Source organism: Equus asinus, chromosome 8 (genome assembly GCF_041296235.1).
Source record: "Equus asinus isolate D_3611 breed Donkey chromosome 8, EquAss-T2T_v2, whole genome shotgun sequence".
Taxonomy (NCBI): Eukaryota; Metazoa; Chordata; class Mammalia; order Perissodactyla; family Equidae; genus Equus; species Equus asinus.
Window position 1 is genome coordinate 72,580,266 of NC_091797.1, and position 16,920 is coordinate 72,597,185.

The 16,920-nt window shown below is 48.3% G+C and overlaps 1 protein-coding gene across 1 annotated transcript in view; it reads right to left on the reverse strand.

Moving 5' to 3' along the window:
* Positions 1-15,323, reverse strand: part of TMEM132C (transmembrane protein 132C) — a 355,227-nt gene extending 339,904 nt beyond the window's left edge. Inside the window, exon 1 of the mRNA XM_070515846.1 lies at positions 15,046-15,323. Within this exon, the coding sequence (XP_070371947.1) occupies positions 15,046-15,130 (85 nt within the window). The 5' untranslated portion in view covers positions 15,131-15,323. The remainder of the gene's footprint in view (positions 1-15,045) is intronic.
* Positions 15,324-16,920: the final 1,597 nt, after the last annotated feature.

Genomic DNA, 16,920 nt, shown 5'->3' on the forward strand with positions numbered 1-16,920 from the left:
ACCCGTAAAAAGAAGGGTACTTTGAGATAGAGAAGTTTCAGCATCCTCCTTTGACTTGAAATATATAGACTTTTCCTAAGAAGATAATATTGTGAAATTTATGCAAATAAGAATATGAAGCAGAGACTTCTCCTTTCAGAATAGCTCAGTCCATCCAAAGAAGATATACGGATGGGAATAGACACATGAAAAGATGCTCATCATCACTAATCATCAGGGAAATGCAAATCAAAACTACACTAAGATATCAACTTACACCTGTTAGAATGGCAAAAATATCCAAAACCAAGAGTGACAAATGTTGGAGAGGCTGTGGAGAAAAGGGAACCCTCATACACTGTTGGTGGGAATACAAACTGGTGCAGCCACTATGGAAAACAGTATGGAGATTTCTCAAAAAGTTAAGAATAGAAATACCTTATGAGCCAGCCATCCCACTACTGGGTGTCTATCCTAAGAATCTGAAATCAGCAATTCCAAAAGTTCCATGCACCTCTATGTTCATCGCAGCATTATTCACAATAGCCAAGTCATGGAACCAACCTAAGTGCCCAGCAAATGATGACTGGATAAAGAAGATGTGGTATATATATAAATGGAATGCTACTCAGCCATAAAAAAGGACAAAGTTGTCCCATTCACAACAACATGGATAGACCTTGAGGGTATTATGTTGAGTGAAATAAGCCAGACAGAGAAAGACGAACTCTGTATGTCTCCACTCATAGGTGGTAGTTAACATATGGACAAAGAGAACTGATTGGTGGTTACCAGGGGAAAGGGGGGTGGGGGGAGGGCACTAGGGGTGAAGTGGTGTACCTACAACATGACTAATAATGATGTACAACTGTAATTTCACAAGGATGTTAACTTTCATAACCTTAATAAAAAAAAAAAGAATAGCTCAGTCCAACACCATCAGAAGGAGCCTGGCAAGGTAGGCAATGAAGGCAGTGGCCTGGAGCTGGTGCCAGAAGTCGAGTGGCTATGAGAACGGCCACTTGGGATGGGGACCTTGGGGCATCACAGCCTTACTAGGGGAAAGAGATTAGCCAGCAAGAGGTATTGGAAGCTGAGTGGATTGAGGAGGGGAACAGGGGAACGGCCTGGTATAGACATATGAGAGATGATAGAGTTACAAATACAGCAAGGGAGAAATCTCGAATAAGCCCTGTGCTATTGGATTAGAACTGAGATGTCAGTGTGAACTCATCGTTTGTAAGAGAGGGAGAGAGGTGTCAATGTCTGTACAAGTATTTCCTTGTGCTGCCCACTGAGAGAACTGGAGTGCCCAAATAGCAATCAGCACATTCAGAGTCTAGATTTTGGTTTCTAAACACCATTCCCCACTAAAAGGAACTGAACTCATTCTAGGACTGGGGCAGGGAAATCACAAGACGAGCTGGAAGACGTTATATATCCAGAAAGGAAGGAAGAGATTGAAGAAATAACAGGAGAAGTCAAAGGGATGTGGAACGTGATAAGATAGCTCCCACTGGCCAAATCTGGAATATTCTGAGCATCAAAAGAAACCTCGATAGTAATGAAATAGAAGCCATAAAGTACAAAAGAAATCTATGAGCCCATTCTGTTAACAAATTTACAAACGAAATATTGAAATTCTAAGGAGAAGCAGGATATTTACATCATCCCTAAACGTCTTTTCACAAAATATTTATTAATTTCAAAGGAAAAAAGAGTAACTTCACAGTAGAGAAGCCTGGCAGACATCACCTTGATGAAGTGATTCAAGAGAGTTATCATTAATACTGTGACAAATTTAAATCATGCACCATCTGATAAGATGCAATGGGAAGAGCTGAGGGTCCCTTCTGGGACACTGCTGCCAAAGGCATATAATCAGAATCTAATCAGGGAGAAACATCAGACAAACCCAAACTGAGAGATGGGCCCCAAAACAACTAGCTTGTAAACTTTGAAAGTGTCAAGGTCATGAAATTCAAGGACAAAGCATCATGACAGGAAGGAGCCTGTTGAGACAGCAGAGGATCCGGATTGGGTCTGAGGATCCAGTGGTAGCAAAGAAGCAACATTTATTCCCAGACCTCGATACTGTGTTGCGGTTCTGTAAGACAATGTCTTTGCAAGACACCACGCACCAAATATCCAAGGGTGGTGAGCACCTTTTCAGTCCCTTACTCTGAGATGGCTCAGAGGACAAAGTTCTAGGCACTTATTCTCGAAACTTCTCTATATGTTTGAGCTTGTTGAAACATAACAACAACAAACACCCAAGTATTTTCCCCTAGGTGTGAGTTTCATTTGTAGATGTGTCAATCTCGGGAGGAAAGATAATTCCACTCAGATGGTTCAAGTGCCTTTACTGAGGGACCACTTATGGAGAAAATAAAAAAGTGAGGCTGGGTGCCTAAAGGTAAGAAGCCGTGGGACAGAACATCACCAGAAGCAGCAGGAGAAGAAGGGAGCCTGGCTGAACCCGGGGAGAGCTGGAGCCTGGGACAGGGGCCCCGAACAGGAGCTAAGAGTCATGGGGGACAAGGCACAGGGAGCAAGTAGGAATAGCTACTCTAGCCTTTCTCTTCTCTTGCTCTCCAACCTCCCATCAGAGCACCAGTGGCCAATCCAGAAGGAATCCAGCAGGCAGAGGAACTGCCCTCTGCAGAGGTCAGCTTCCCAGGGCACAGAGTAGGATGAAAAAGGATGGAGACTGTATCTGGAAGATGCACAAATGAGGGAGAAGAAAGCCAAATATACAGTAGCCCCATTGGACCCTTTTCAATAATCCTGTGAGACAAGTTTTCCCAGCCCCATTGCACAGATCCAGAAACCGAGGCTCCTTGGGATCAAGCAGCACGTACATGGTGGAGCAGGGACTTGACCCCAGGCAGGTATGAGCACCACGCCTTATTCTTGCTTCCCAAGGAGGACCTGTCAGGAGACGCTGAGGTCCTGACTTGCATCCTGCTTTGTCTCCATGCAGTATTCAGGCCCATCTCTTGCATCTGTCTTACTTTGCCTCTGATACTGAAGACAGGGTGGGGTTGACAGGCGAGTGATAAATGGTGTTTCGTTAGCCTTGGTTCAGGCAAGTATGACACAAACTCAATTAGGAAACACATCTTCATGCTGCTTCCTGTTCGTACCCACTAACTCAGGCGGATTTCTGAGGAGGAAAAAGATACAACGTGTGTGCAGGCTTTTCTCTACCATCTCTTCTTGTTTTGCTCAAGTTCCTGAATTTGGAGATGTAGGAATACTTATCGTTTTCTTCCTGGCCCCAATCACTCACCTTTCTTCTGGCTGTAGTACCCCAATTTTCCTCTGCAGCCACTCTCAGCCCATACATACCCCTCCCAGAGCCCCCAGCCAGAATAATTAGAGCACACTGTCTTTTACAGACCAGGTGGATTCATTCAGAAATGGCACATGAACCAAACAGAGCCAAAGAGGCCCACGTGACCTTCCCCGGGCTTATCGGGCAGTGGGAAAAGGATATTTGACCCCTCAAGGGTGTGGACCTGGAAGTGTCAAGAGCCACCATGTGGAATCTAAAAATGAAACCAACACTGGAACAGGCAAAAAGAGTAACTTAAAAAAACCCTGATGTCATAATGGAACACCTGAATCAAGCCCCATCTGATGACTCATTGTAGCATAATTTCATCATCCCCCAAAAGACATCTTGTCCCCATTTGCACTCACTTCCCATTATTCCAGTAATTCACTCAGTTGTTAAGAGAAAGTCCTAATCAAGAATGCTTTTCACCGTTTGCAGTGAAACCGTGGTCTCTGTTTTATGTTGATTCCTTCTATGTGGCCGTTTCTGGGAACCCACTATCCACAAAGCAGGGGGCCTTCCCATCTCTCACCTGAAAGGAGGAGGCTGAGGGGCACAGAGAAGGATGGGCCACCCAGAAACAAGGGCAGTGACTTGGACATGCTGCCTCTGCGCAGCACGCATGAGCATCACTCTTGTATCATGAGCATCCTCACCTCAAATCCGACAGGGACACTTTTCCACAGTGACTGACGGAGGGGAGGGATGGTGACAGGTTCTACACTCAGTTAGAGACCCTTTATAAAATGGGGCCATCTAAAGATTTCCAGCGCATGAGACATACCTCCTCATTTTTCTGAGCTATAAGATCTAAGAGATTAGCTCAGGGTGAAAGACAGATGCTACGAGAGGCCAAAGACAGAATCAAGTCATTCATTCATTTGTTCATTCATTCATTCATCAAGTATTAGGGACCTCAGATGTGCCAGTTACTAGGGCAGACGAGCAAAAGAGGCATGTACAACAGGGAACAAAACACAGAAACTTTCTGTTCTCATGGAGCTTAAACTCCAGGGAAGAAGAAGCTGAATAAACAACTAAGTCAAATCTATGGGTTATCAGGTGGTGAGAAGTGCAAACAAAACAACAAAGTAGGCAATGGACACAGAAAGTGCCAGAATGGAGAAGAGCAGATGGCGTGACAAGGGGGACCTCCACAAGAAGAGAATCTCTGAGTAGACACCTAAAGAAGCCAAGGGTGCCTCATGTGGATATCTGGAGATTACCCCACAACAGGCCAGTGCAAAAGCCCTGTGGTAGGAGCCTGCCTGGGTACTGAGGACCAGTGAGGATGCCCATGGGACTGGAATAGAGTGTGTGTGTGTGAGGGTGTCAGTGTTGAGATGAAGTCAGGAGGCGCTAGGGGGTCGGAGGTCATGCAGCGCCTTGTAGACCACAGAATAGACTATGGCTTCAGCTCTGAATTTGATGGCGGCCTCTGGAGACTTCTTAACAGAGGACAGCATGATTCAACTGCTGGTCCAGAAGGGTCTGAATGGGGGACCTCCCAGACCAAGATGCAGCTGGTGTGTGCTGAGGATGATGGACGTTTCAGTCTTCTTGAGGTATTAAAGTAAGGACCGTCTCTACAGGATTAGCAGTAAGCGGGTCAGGAACCCTTAGCAATGAGTGCGCTTGGAGAACAGGAGGTCAAGACATCTGAGGCAAAAAAATCCCGCAGACCACGGACTCCCAGACCACTGAGGGCGGGGAAGGAGCAGATGTTTGCAGACCTCTTGCCTCTGTGAATGGGACAGCGAACCCCCAGAACTAACAGGCAACCTCCCAGCCAAAGCCACCGCTGGCGGGTATCTCAGGGCGTGGATGGGGGCGGGGAGGCCCAAGGGCCAGGCCAGGGCCAGGGGGACAACTCACCAGTAGCAGGAACATCAGCACAATAGATGACAACGCTGTGTTTGAAGGCAAATGAGAAAATCTGCTGTCTGAGCCAATTCATTGCTTACAATTAAAAAAGGGAAAATAAAGAAAATGGTGACCTGAGACTGTGTACTGACCCAAAAGATTTCCATAAATTGAAGAACAGAGCACATCACCACTTAGGTAGCAGGGAAGACAAAACAGAGCTAGAACAGACAAATCCTCCCCAGATGGAGACTTCCCCCAGGACCGTTCTCATAAATAAGGATGTCGGGAAGCCTTTTAGGGTCGCCTACATGGCTGAGGCATCAGAATCCAAGGGATTTCAGGAACCAGAGCCAGAGCCCCTGAGAGTCCCGTGGGGAGCACCTCAGGGAGGAGGGGGGGTCTGCAAGGTCAGCGGGAAGACGCTCCCGCTGCAGCGCCCCGTCCCTCGTCGGTGCTGGAGGATATCTGATGGAGGAACGAGTGACTGAAAGAAAGAAGGAATGCCAAAGCAAAGCGAAACCAGGAGAAGACCACCCTGAACTGGAGGTGCACCGGGACGTGGAGAAGGCTGTGATGACCCTGGCTCAGCTGTTCACGCATCCAGCAGGAGACACAGCTGACCTCCCCTTGGGCTTGGAGCACACCTGTGAGAAGCAGCGGCCAGCTGGGCCTTGGTTTCCCTTGTTTCCTTCCTTTGGTTGGATAGGGTCTTACCTGCCTGGCATCCGTTCCCTTTCATCTGATAAAGCCTGACTGTCTTTAGCACCATCGTTCTGCACTCTCTCTTCTAGTAGTTTGGATGGAGATGATCTCAGGTTCCTGGGATCGATGTGTCCCACACCTGACATATCAGAAAACTCTATTCCCTCCCATCACAGTGACCAGCTCAGGGTTGAGCCAAGGACTCCAGTGAGCACCATGAGATTCACTCCAACTGTTTCTACAATCCTTTGAGAAGCCACTTTCTTTTTGTTGGGTGTGCTGTGTGGACAGAATGTAAAACCTGAAGCTGCTGGTGACAATGATGACCACATAAAAATGTAGCCAACACAGAGGACAGAGGAGACAAGAGATGAAGAGAAAGTGTGTCTAGTGACAGTTGTTAATCCCTGGATCCAGCAGTGCCTGAAGCCCCCACAGACTTTTCACTTCCCTGACCTAATACATTTATTCCACTCTTTATCTTTTCTTTTTTAAAAAAGTTTGTGGCTTTGATACCATTTGCTTAAGCTGGATTTTTTGGTATTTGCAACTAAAGGAGTCACGACTAATAAACTAAATGATTGGGTGCATATTTAAAGGCCATTTCCATTAGACAAGTGGGTAAAACTTGTCTTTGTGCCCCAAACACAACCTTGTGGTTTCCAGTGGAGATAAAACCAAGCTTCCAGTGTCATATCCTGTTTATGGTGGGAGAGTTTTAAAATTTTGGCTTCAAATGATCACTAAGCTGGAAGCCAATGATAAAAAGAGAACTAGCTTTCTGTTCTGTGTGTGTTAGGGCGGAGGGTGATTGCTTAAAGTTCTTTTGTTTATTTTGAGAATACGAGAATCCCTGATTGCCTCAAAGAGCCGCTAATTGACCACCACGTGCCCAAGTGGGTAGTGTTAGATCCACATTTCTGCAGCATCTGAGTCCACAGAGACAGTGTGGAAACACAGTGGAAAGCAAACATTGTAATTAAGGGGCCAGAGGGACCGATGGAGCAAGAAAGATGACAAGAGTCAACTGCAGATTTGGGTGAAAAAATTAACCCAGGGGAGACATGGGAGCTGCTCTGGATGGTTGTGATGACTCTGCAAACCCAGAGGGAGAAGGGGTGTTTAAGAGAGTACCGAGAGCATTATGGAGCTAAGCCAAATGGAATGATGTCTAAGCTGTATTTAAGCACGAAGCATATCAAGGGACATCTCAGAGGATAAACCGCTGGCTTTCTGTTTAGCTTGATAATAAATGGGCACCTCACACTTGACCAGCTTTTCCTATTCCCTGATGTCGTCAAATCCACCGTTAGTTTTTTAACTTTTTTTGACATTATTCTCAGTTATTTTTAGAATATCTTTGTATGCTTTCTATTAGATGATATTATGGTCTTCTTCTTCCTCGTGGCTTTAGTAAGTATACATATAATAATAGCTCTAATTTATTAAACTATGCCAAAACTTACCATGTGTAATGGGTTGAAAGGCCCCCAAAAGATATGTCCATTTTGAACCTAGGAATGTGATCTTATTCAGGAAAAGGGTCTTTTCAGATGTAATTAAGTTAAAGACCAAGGGATGAGATCATCCTGGATTAGGCTGGGCCCTAAATCAATGACAAGTGTCCTTATAAGACAGAAGGGGAAAGACAGAGAGAGGAGAAAGCCAGGTGAGATGGAGGCGGAGACTGGAGGGGTGCTGCCCCAGTCAGGAAACTCCAGGGGTCAAGAGAAGCTGGAATAGGCAAAGAAGGCTTCTCCCTCAGAGGCTTCGGAGAGAGCACGGCCCCGCCCACATCTGAGTCTGGACTTCTGGCTCCAGAACCGTGAGAGAATACGCTCAGCTACGCGGTTTATAGTCATTTGTGACAGCAGCCCCGGGGAACGAATTCACTGTGCTAAGTAGCTCAGGCCCACGCTTTCATTAACTATTCTCAACAAGCCTACAAAGTAGGTGTTATTATCTCCACTTTACAAAACTGAGGCTCCGAAGAGCTGTCCTATACTCTACTTTGTGCTGCGTCCACACTGGGTGTCTGAGCTGGTGGGGTGCACATTTGTTGATTTTGCATCCAGCATCCATCCCACCTTCTCTTTCAACGGCTCTTTGGTTTTTCTCTGGGAGGAACGCCCTTGAATACAAAATGGTGGCAGTGTCCATCAGACTGTCTTAACCCGTTGTAGACAGAGATGGGCCTAGGCAACCTGTTCTCAGCACTAGCTACACCTTACAATAATCTGAAGAGATTTTAAAAAATAAAAACGAGGGGGCCAGCCCTGTGGCATAGTGGTTAAAAGTTCAGTGCACTCTGCTTCAGCGGCCCAGGTTCACAGGTTCGGATCCCAGGTGTGGACCTGCACCACTCGTAAGCCACGCAGTGGTGATGACCCACATACAAAATAGAGGAAAACTGGCACGGATGTTAGCTCAGGGTGAGTCTCCCTCAGCAAAAATAAAAACAAAAAATAAGTCGATAAGTAGGATCAACCTTGCCTCTGTTTCCACCTTCACTCTCCCACTACCAAAGATCCTGGTTCAGTCAGTTTGGGGTAGGGCCTGGGGATTAGCGTTTTTTAAAGTTTCCCAGGAGATTCTAAAGTTCAGCCAAGGTTATGGGCTTCATTCCCCTGGAATCAAAACATGACAGTAGAGATAAAAACAAAGGAAATGGTTGGAGGTCTTATGTCCCAACAGTAGCGCCCTGGAGTCAGACATCAATTACAACCACAGGGATCCTCGAACAGGCAACTTCCAACTCTTAGGGAACCTGGTCCTTTAGCATCCCTTCAGGGTCATGAGCTCCAACCGTTCTTCCTTCGGTGGCCATGATCCGTTTCTGCTGCTAACAACCAAAGGCTGCTGACTAATTCTGCCAGGAACTGGCAGCAGAGATGCTCAAGCTTAAGCTCCCGCTTTTGTGATACTGAACCCCCTCATGAATCTATAAGCAACAGCTCCCCATGCTGCTGACGACACGAAGGGGATGAGGAAGGAAGAGCAACCTTTATACAGAGAAGGTCTTCTACACCAAGTCCGGGAGCTGCTTTAGATCCCAGACATTGGCAAGTGTGAACTTAACACTCCGAGCAAACCACTAAAGGCACCCTGGATCAGAAAGAAGAAACGTACACACTGCAGAGGACAAGGACTCAGTCACTCTGGGAGAGAATCTGGAACCACTGTCTTGGAAACTTTGCTAATTCAGACTCTGGCTGGGTTGTACTTTCCCTTTGTTCTCTCCTTAAAGGCAGTGACTTCTAAGTCCCTAAGGAGTATAAACATTTTTGTTGAGCTCAGCACCTAGGGAGGAGAGAGAATAAAGTTCTACAGAGAAAATAGTTTCAAGGATATCAGAAGTACCCATTCAAAAACAAAGCAAGCCAATTAAACAAGATTTTTACCATTCTTCAAAGGATATGCAAATAATCTCTAACTGAAAATTCTCTCAGCCACACATAGAGTATAAGATGTATGCACTTGAAAAGGATTATACCTAGAAGAAAGAAATAGTGGGGATACACTTTTTTAAGGTTCTTACACAACATGTGAAGCAATATAACATAATTTAAATGTACGCTTTGATTAATTAAAGATGTATTTTGTAAACCTTAGGGCAATGACTAAAATTTAAAGAGGAATAAATAATGAGTGAATATGGAGATAAAGTGAAATCATAAAAAATATATTCAATATAAAAGCAGGCAGAAAAAAGAGTAAAGAACAGATGGAACATAAAGAAAACCATGAGCAAGAGTGTAGATTTTAATACAAACACACAAATAATCACATAAAATATAAATGGCCTAAACACAATGATTAAAAGACAGAGATTATCAGATTGGATAAAAAGGCAAATCCCAACTATACGCTGTCTACAAACAGCCAACATTAAATACAAAGACACAGATCAGTTAAAAACAAAGACAAAAAATACTATAATACAAACGCTAATCAAAAGAAAGCTGAGGTGCCTATATTAGTATCAGATTAAATAGACTTCAGAATAAGGGACATTTTCAAGAACAAAGAGGGATATTACCTAATGATAAAGGAGTCAATTCACCAAGAAGACAATCATCGCAAGTGTGTATATGCCTAAAACAGTGTTTCAAAATAGCTGAAGGAAAGGCTGACTGAACTGAAATGGAAAACAGACAAACCCACAACTTAGCTGGACACTTCATCACTCCTCTCAGCAAATGATAGAACAAAAACACAAAAATTCAGCAGGAATATAGAATAGCTGAACACCACCCTAGACATTTGGAGAATCCTTGTGGTCCCAGGTTAGGCAAAGATTTCTTAGATGTGACACCAAAGCATAATTACTAAGAGAAAAAAATAATAAACTTCATTAAAAATTAAAACCTTTTTCTCTTCCAAAGATGCACACTGGGAGAAAATATCTGTAAACACATGATCTGATAAACAACTTGCATCCATAATATACAAAGAACTCTCAAAGATCAATAATAGGAAAATAACAGCAAATAAAAAATGGGCAAAAATTTGAAGGACTTCACCAACGAAGACATATAGATGGCGAGTAAGCATAAGAAACAATGCTCAACATCATTAGTTTTAAGGGTGAAAATTAAAACCTCAAAGAAATACCACCACACACCTATTAGAACTGCTAAACAAACTCAAACAAAACAAAATGGGTGATATTAAGCAGTTCTGAAGATATGAAACAACTGGAACTCCTATACTTTGCTGGTGGGGATGCAAAATGTTACTATGTTTGAAGAGATTGCAGTTTCTAATGAAGTTATACATATAGTTACCATACCACCCAGCAATCTCAGTCCTGCATATTTACCCAAGAGAAATGAAAACACGTTCACATGAAAACTCCTTTGTGAATAATTAAACTGACTGTTTTCAAAAACTGGAAGTAATCCAAATGTCCCCCATCTAGGAAATGAATAAACTAATGGTGGTACGTGCATTCAATGGAATATTACGCAGCATTAAAGAGGAACAGACTGCTGATATGTAGGTGAATATCAAATGCATCATGCTAAGTGAAAGACAGCAGACTCAAAAACTGCGTACTGCATGATCCCATTTTTATGGCATTCTGGAAAAGGCAAAACGATAAGGACAGAGAACAAATCAGCGGTTGTGAGGGGCTGGTGGGGGGAAGGAGGTGGCTACAAAGGGGCACACAGGAACTGTGTAGGGTGATGGAAATGTTCTACATCTAAATCGTGCTGGCGTTTACGTGACCATATACACTTGTCAAAACTTTTAACTCTGTACACAGAAGGATGAATGTTACCGTATGCAAATTCTACCTTATAAACCTGACTTTTGAACAAAGTAGATTGCTGTAAAGCTATTCTATCAATCAGACTTTCCTTTATTCCATTAATTCAGTAATACTCCCCTTCGTGCCAATTAATATACCAAAGACTCATTTTTGTTAACCTTGCTTCTCACGACTATGGATGTGTGAAACATCTAATACATCCGAAGGCCTGGTGCTAACCTCTGCTCGTGGAGGTGCTAACTGCTCAGATAACTGAGAGTCTGAGTTCTTCTCTGCCTGACTCCAGCTGCCCCTGTGATTAAGCTAAGAGTGAACAGTGAGAGGAACGAAGAAGAGCTGAAGACTCACAGGGCCGAGGGAAGGGAGGGCAGGCAGGAGAGGCCCGAACAAACAGCCCATGCAGGGGGCCGTGCGCAGCTTTGGGGCGACGGAGTCACACGGGGATGTGCACCTGCGGCTGGGAGAGCATCGATGCTCTTAAGAGAAGTCAGAAATCCTGATTTTTATAGGTGAATTCTCCCAATTCTGGGGAGCCCGTTCATTTTTTTTAAAACGCCACATGGACAAAGCAGAAGTTGTCTGCAGGTCAGGAAGTTAGTGAGCACTAGTCAGCTGTGGGTTTAGGGGAGAGAACTAGACAAGCTCAGGGGGTGTTGGTTTAACAGAATGCCTCCCAAGAAGCTGGAATCCCTTCTGAGAAGGCCCACCAAGGCAGGGAGCTTCAACATGAGGGACAGGAAGGGATGGACAGGAAGAACATGGACTCGTGGGCTGAGTGGCTGAGTGGTTCGTGCTGTAAGTGTAGGTAGAACAAGGTGCCATCATCATCCCCAGGTGGCAGCATGCACACGGGTAGCAGAGAAGGACCTTCCAACGCGATGACCTCCTGCTACTCATGAAACCTGCCACAGGCCCCAAATGCCTTAATGGAAATTCCAAATCCCCAAAAGTTTGTTTCTAATTTATTGGGCAGCCATGCCGATCCAAACGGAAGTGAGGCTATTTTGGGTCTTTATCCTCCTTTAGTAAATACTTACACGTTTCATACAACATTACCAATGTATGCAACTACAGGATGCAACTCCAGACCCAGCTGGGGGGTGTTATTCAATCTATGCATATGACCCCATGCCTCTATCTACCTATCTATCTATCTATACTGTCATTCAAAGATCTCAACAATTCTGAATCTTGAAATACACCTGGCCCCACAGATTTCAGAAGAGAGATGATAGTCCTGAATCTCTTTCCTAGGGGTCCCATAGGTGATAACAACCATCCCCACACCTCTGAGAGAATCTCTGCCCACCAGTCCCCTTCCCTCAGCTTTATACGGGCCAATTCCTCACCCTCTAACTCAAGGACACTTCGCCTCACCTGCCTCAGCCGGTCTTAAATCTTCGGAAGACTCTCTTCTTGCAAAGCCCTGGCCTATTTATGGAACCCCACGAACAATGACTCTATTCCAAACCCTGACAAATTGCAGAGCCTTTAAATCCATGGTCAAAAATAAACATAAAATTGGTATTAAAAATTGATCAGTGGTTTTGAGGATTCCAGAAATCAGCACTTAAATCCTTGGGCAGGAAGAGTCAGAGATGTTTTTTCTTTTAAAAATAGCACAAATTTAAACAGGGGTCAGGAAACTTTCCTTTCTATAAGAAATTTTATGGATTAAACTTTTTTTTTTTTGTGGAGGAATCAGAGGGAGGAATAAACTGCTGCTTTTGGTGATGAGAAACAAAACGAAAAATGTTTTGCAGAGGATGGTTGCAGACCCACACGCTCCCAAACCACATGATGAACAGGGTCAAGCAAAAGCAAGGAGAAAACCCCCCCAAATCAAGGTTGCACTAAACCAGTGGGAGGGGCGGCTGTGGGGAAGGAAGGCTTGGGGCTCTTCCCACAATCTCTGCAGCCCCACCCTTATCCTACGTAAATAGCGTCTTCAAAACAAAATCCCAAGCTTCACTTTCTAAGCAAATTGCTGCCCCTAGCCCCTTCCACAGGGACATTTGCACCAAACGCTATTCTTAATCAAAAGTAAAATCCTCTAGATAGAAAAAAATAATAATAAATGTGAGCTTCAATTAAGAAAAGTCTACAACTTACTTCACAAAGCACATTCAGCACTGAGTTCTCCCCTGAGTAAACCCTCTCATGGAGATGTGGAGAAAACCCGATCAGGGATCTCACCCTTGCTCACCCGAAAATGGCATCACCTTCCTCTACAAGGTCCTTTCTATCCATTAAGCCATTATATCATCCAAAACCCTCTGTGAAGTATTCTGGGAAGGAATCTTTTTGAACAGCCACTTTCCATTTGGGAAAACTGAGTCCTGGAAATGATAGAACCCAGAGCTAAGAGCAGAAGTAAGACACCAGATTCTGGATATGTTTGTCCTTTCAAACAAAAACATCAAAGAAACGTGCCCCCCCCATCCCTTCACACACGTGCGCACACGCGCCCTCACACACACACACTCACACTCCTGTTTACCTGGAGCTCTTGGGAGAAAGGGGCACTATGTAAAGCAGCAATTTTGTCCATTTGCTGTCTGAGAACCTGCCGCCTCAAGGAAAGCGGATTTCTCTGGAATGTCAGATGGTGCGCAATGACTTTTGAAAAGCAAACCCTACTTTTTAACATCAATTGGCAACTTGTCTAGCCTGATGCACTTCCAGCCCAGCCTGCAGAGCTCCAGGCGGGAGAGAGGCAGGGAGCCCCACCAGGTCGGACTTGGTTTGTCTGCTCATTGCCCGCGGCCGGGGCCGAGCCCGTGGCGCAGCGCGAAGGCGCAGGAGACACTTGTGCACACCTTGGCTTACCCCAGCGGACCTGAGACCCTCGCCCCGGCGCCGGCAGCAGCAAAGCGACGCTCTCCTTCTTCTGACCCGCACCCAGGACTCCGCACAGCGGCCGTGCGCGCAGCCGCCGGCCCCGGCGGAGCGGGGCCTCCTCCCCGCTGCCACCCGCGCCTGGGCCCGCGTGGAAGGGCGCGCGGCGCCGGCTGCTCCTGGGCTCGGAGACCCCTCTCCCCGCCGCTCCCGCCGCCGGCTCCGGGACCACCCTGGCCCCACACGCGAATAACAATAACCGTCATAATAATACAACGGCTACCTTTTGTGAGCTCTTCGGGCGCCATGCGTCCCTCTGAATTCTCGCCAACCTAACGCAGGGTCGTCGTGCCCATTGCAGAGAAGAGGAGACTGAGGCGAAAGGCCGCCCAGGCCAGATTCCAAGGCGCGCACCCACCTCCCCCACTCGCGCCGGTCACCTTCCCTCGCTCCCAAACCACACCGGACACAATCCGGGGTGACCGGGCCGGGGGTCCCGGGTTTCTGCCAAGCTGAGATCCCGGGCAGCTGCTCGATGAGCGCGCGTTCTCCGAGGGCCGACATCGGTTCTCGGGACCCCGTGGTTGGGGGAAGGGGGCTCAAAGGACCGGGCCCGCCCTCCTGGATCGCCAGTCCCCGTCTGACTGAGCTGGGGAGGGGGCGCAAAGCTGAGAGGAAACGGCGGCAAAGAAGCCGGCCCCCCAGCTCCGGAGTGTGACGGTGCTGGGGTTAAGTCCTCACGGAATTCGGGTGTGGGGAAGGAACACATCTTCCCTGAGCCACGCCCCCTCCTCACCCCCAGGAAGCATCCCGAGTCTGGAGACACTGGACCAGCCGAATTTGCCCCCATCCCACATACGCGGTGCTCAACTGCGTCTGCTCCTCCGGGACAAGGACCGCTCGGCGCCGGGCAGAGGCGCTCTTGGTGGGACCAGCGCTCTCACCAAGGTCCCCCGACACCCCCACTTTCGGCTCCCCCGCCCGGGCTCCTCGGGACCGGGGGCAACTTCCCGAGCGCCGGCAGACAGACGGCCGCCCGCCTTACCTTTGCCCAGCAGCGCGCCCAGCACCAGGCTCAGCGCCCCGCACAGCGGCGCCCCCGGCCCGGGGGCCGCGCCCTCGGCGCGCATCCTGCGTCCCGGCCGCTCAGGCCGCCCGCCGCCCGCCCGGGGCGCAGCGCCGGCCCGCGGGCCCCGCCGGCTTCCCCATGACCCGGGGCGACCCCAGCAGCGAGTCGGCCGGCCGGGCGGCCGATCGGGTGCTCGCGCCCCGCCCCTGCCGGCTGCGCGCCGCGGCGCCTCCGGATCCCGCGGCAGCTGGCGCTCTGGCCGGGACAACTTTTCTCCAGCCGCCGCCGCCGCCGCGGCGCGCCCCGCCTCCAGCCCGCCCTCCCCTGGCCCCGCCTCCGGCCCCGCCCCCAGCCCCGCCCCGGGCCGGAGACCCAGGGAGGGTACCGGGAACCGCGCGGGAGCTGAGTCCCTCCGGTGGGGGAGCAGGCGCGCAGGAAGGGAGGTTTGGAGAGGAGGCCTCGGGCCTCGGATCTGCAGCCTCCCGCCTCCGCGCCCGGGCTCGCGTCCCGGGGAGTTCTGCGCAGGTACTTGCGACCCAAGATGGAGCTGGCCCCTTCCCCTTGCTGCCTGGGTGGTCGTCACTCCCCGCACCCCAACTTCAGGTCCTCCCCTGATTTTTTGCCTGGCAAGCTGGGGACATCTGGAATTAAAAGTCCCATACAACTGATGCGGAAAGATCGCCCTGGTAGATTATTCAGTGGGAAAAAGCAACGTGCAGAACTCTGAAGAGGGCCACGGATGTACACAGAGGCGTGTGCACATCTGTGTCTGTGTGTGTGTGTGTGTGTGTGTGTGAAGCAAAAGGTGGCATCGGTGTCTCTGGGAAGGAGGCTGGAACGCCGGGGTGAAAGGTTTCTTTTTCCGTGTATCCGTTGATGTTGTTGGATGTCGCCCCCCCTCCACCCCCACCCCCGTCGTGTTTTTATTAACTCTTTAGCGGGGAAATGCCCCCCTCTGCAGCCGGACCTTCTCTTGCAATAGCAATTTGTCTGCAGATTCAGACCAGGCAGCTCTGTGCTGGCCACCCCACTTCGCGCCCTGCGTCCTTCCTCTGACGTTCCCAGCGCGGCCCTCCCTCCTCGCCTGCGCGGCTACTGATGCTCAGGCCTCGTCTGAACGCGGGCGTGTGAACACTCTGAAGGCCGGGCCCTGACTCACTTTCATGTTCGTGAGTGAAAGGCCATGCGTTTGGAGCCCAGAAACCTCACCTGGGAAGCCCAGCCCACCCCGCGCCGCGAGCTTCCCCAAACCCCACAGCCTGCCTGGCGGTCCCCTCAGTGTCCGCGGCTCCTCAGGGACAGGGCTTAGAGGCCCAGCTCTCACCAGGCTGGCTCAGTTCAACCTTGGAAAAGAAGCCTAACTGTGTCATGTGTCACCATCATTCCCGGTCACTAGAGCCAGGAATAAATTTCAAATAAAAAAGAATCCTTGACTGAGAAGAAACAGAAGTGAAAAAATTTGAGCAACTGAAATCTATTCCTCATGCCCCAACTTAGTTACAGGGGAGCATTGGGGGTAAGGAGGACAAAGGCTTTGGGGACAAAGGCACCCCCCCCCCCCCCCCAGCACAGGAGCCCTTCTCCCAGCTGGCTGCCACTGGGATTCTGGACCCAGTTGGGAGGAATAGGGCTCACTGGTTTTCTCAGTCCACTTTGCTTGCCTGATGTGGGGAGAAGGCAACTGGGCAAACCAGCCAGGCGAGAGAGGTAACAGTAAGAGGTTGGTTCTGAGGCCTGGCCCACTCTGGGTAGCAGAGACTTCAGTTTTTAAGTGGGTTATGCTGTAGGTGCCAGTTCTTCAGTTCAGCTGGTGCAGACCCAGCCTTGGGAAGCAGTCATAAAGTAGACTCA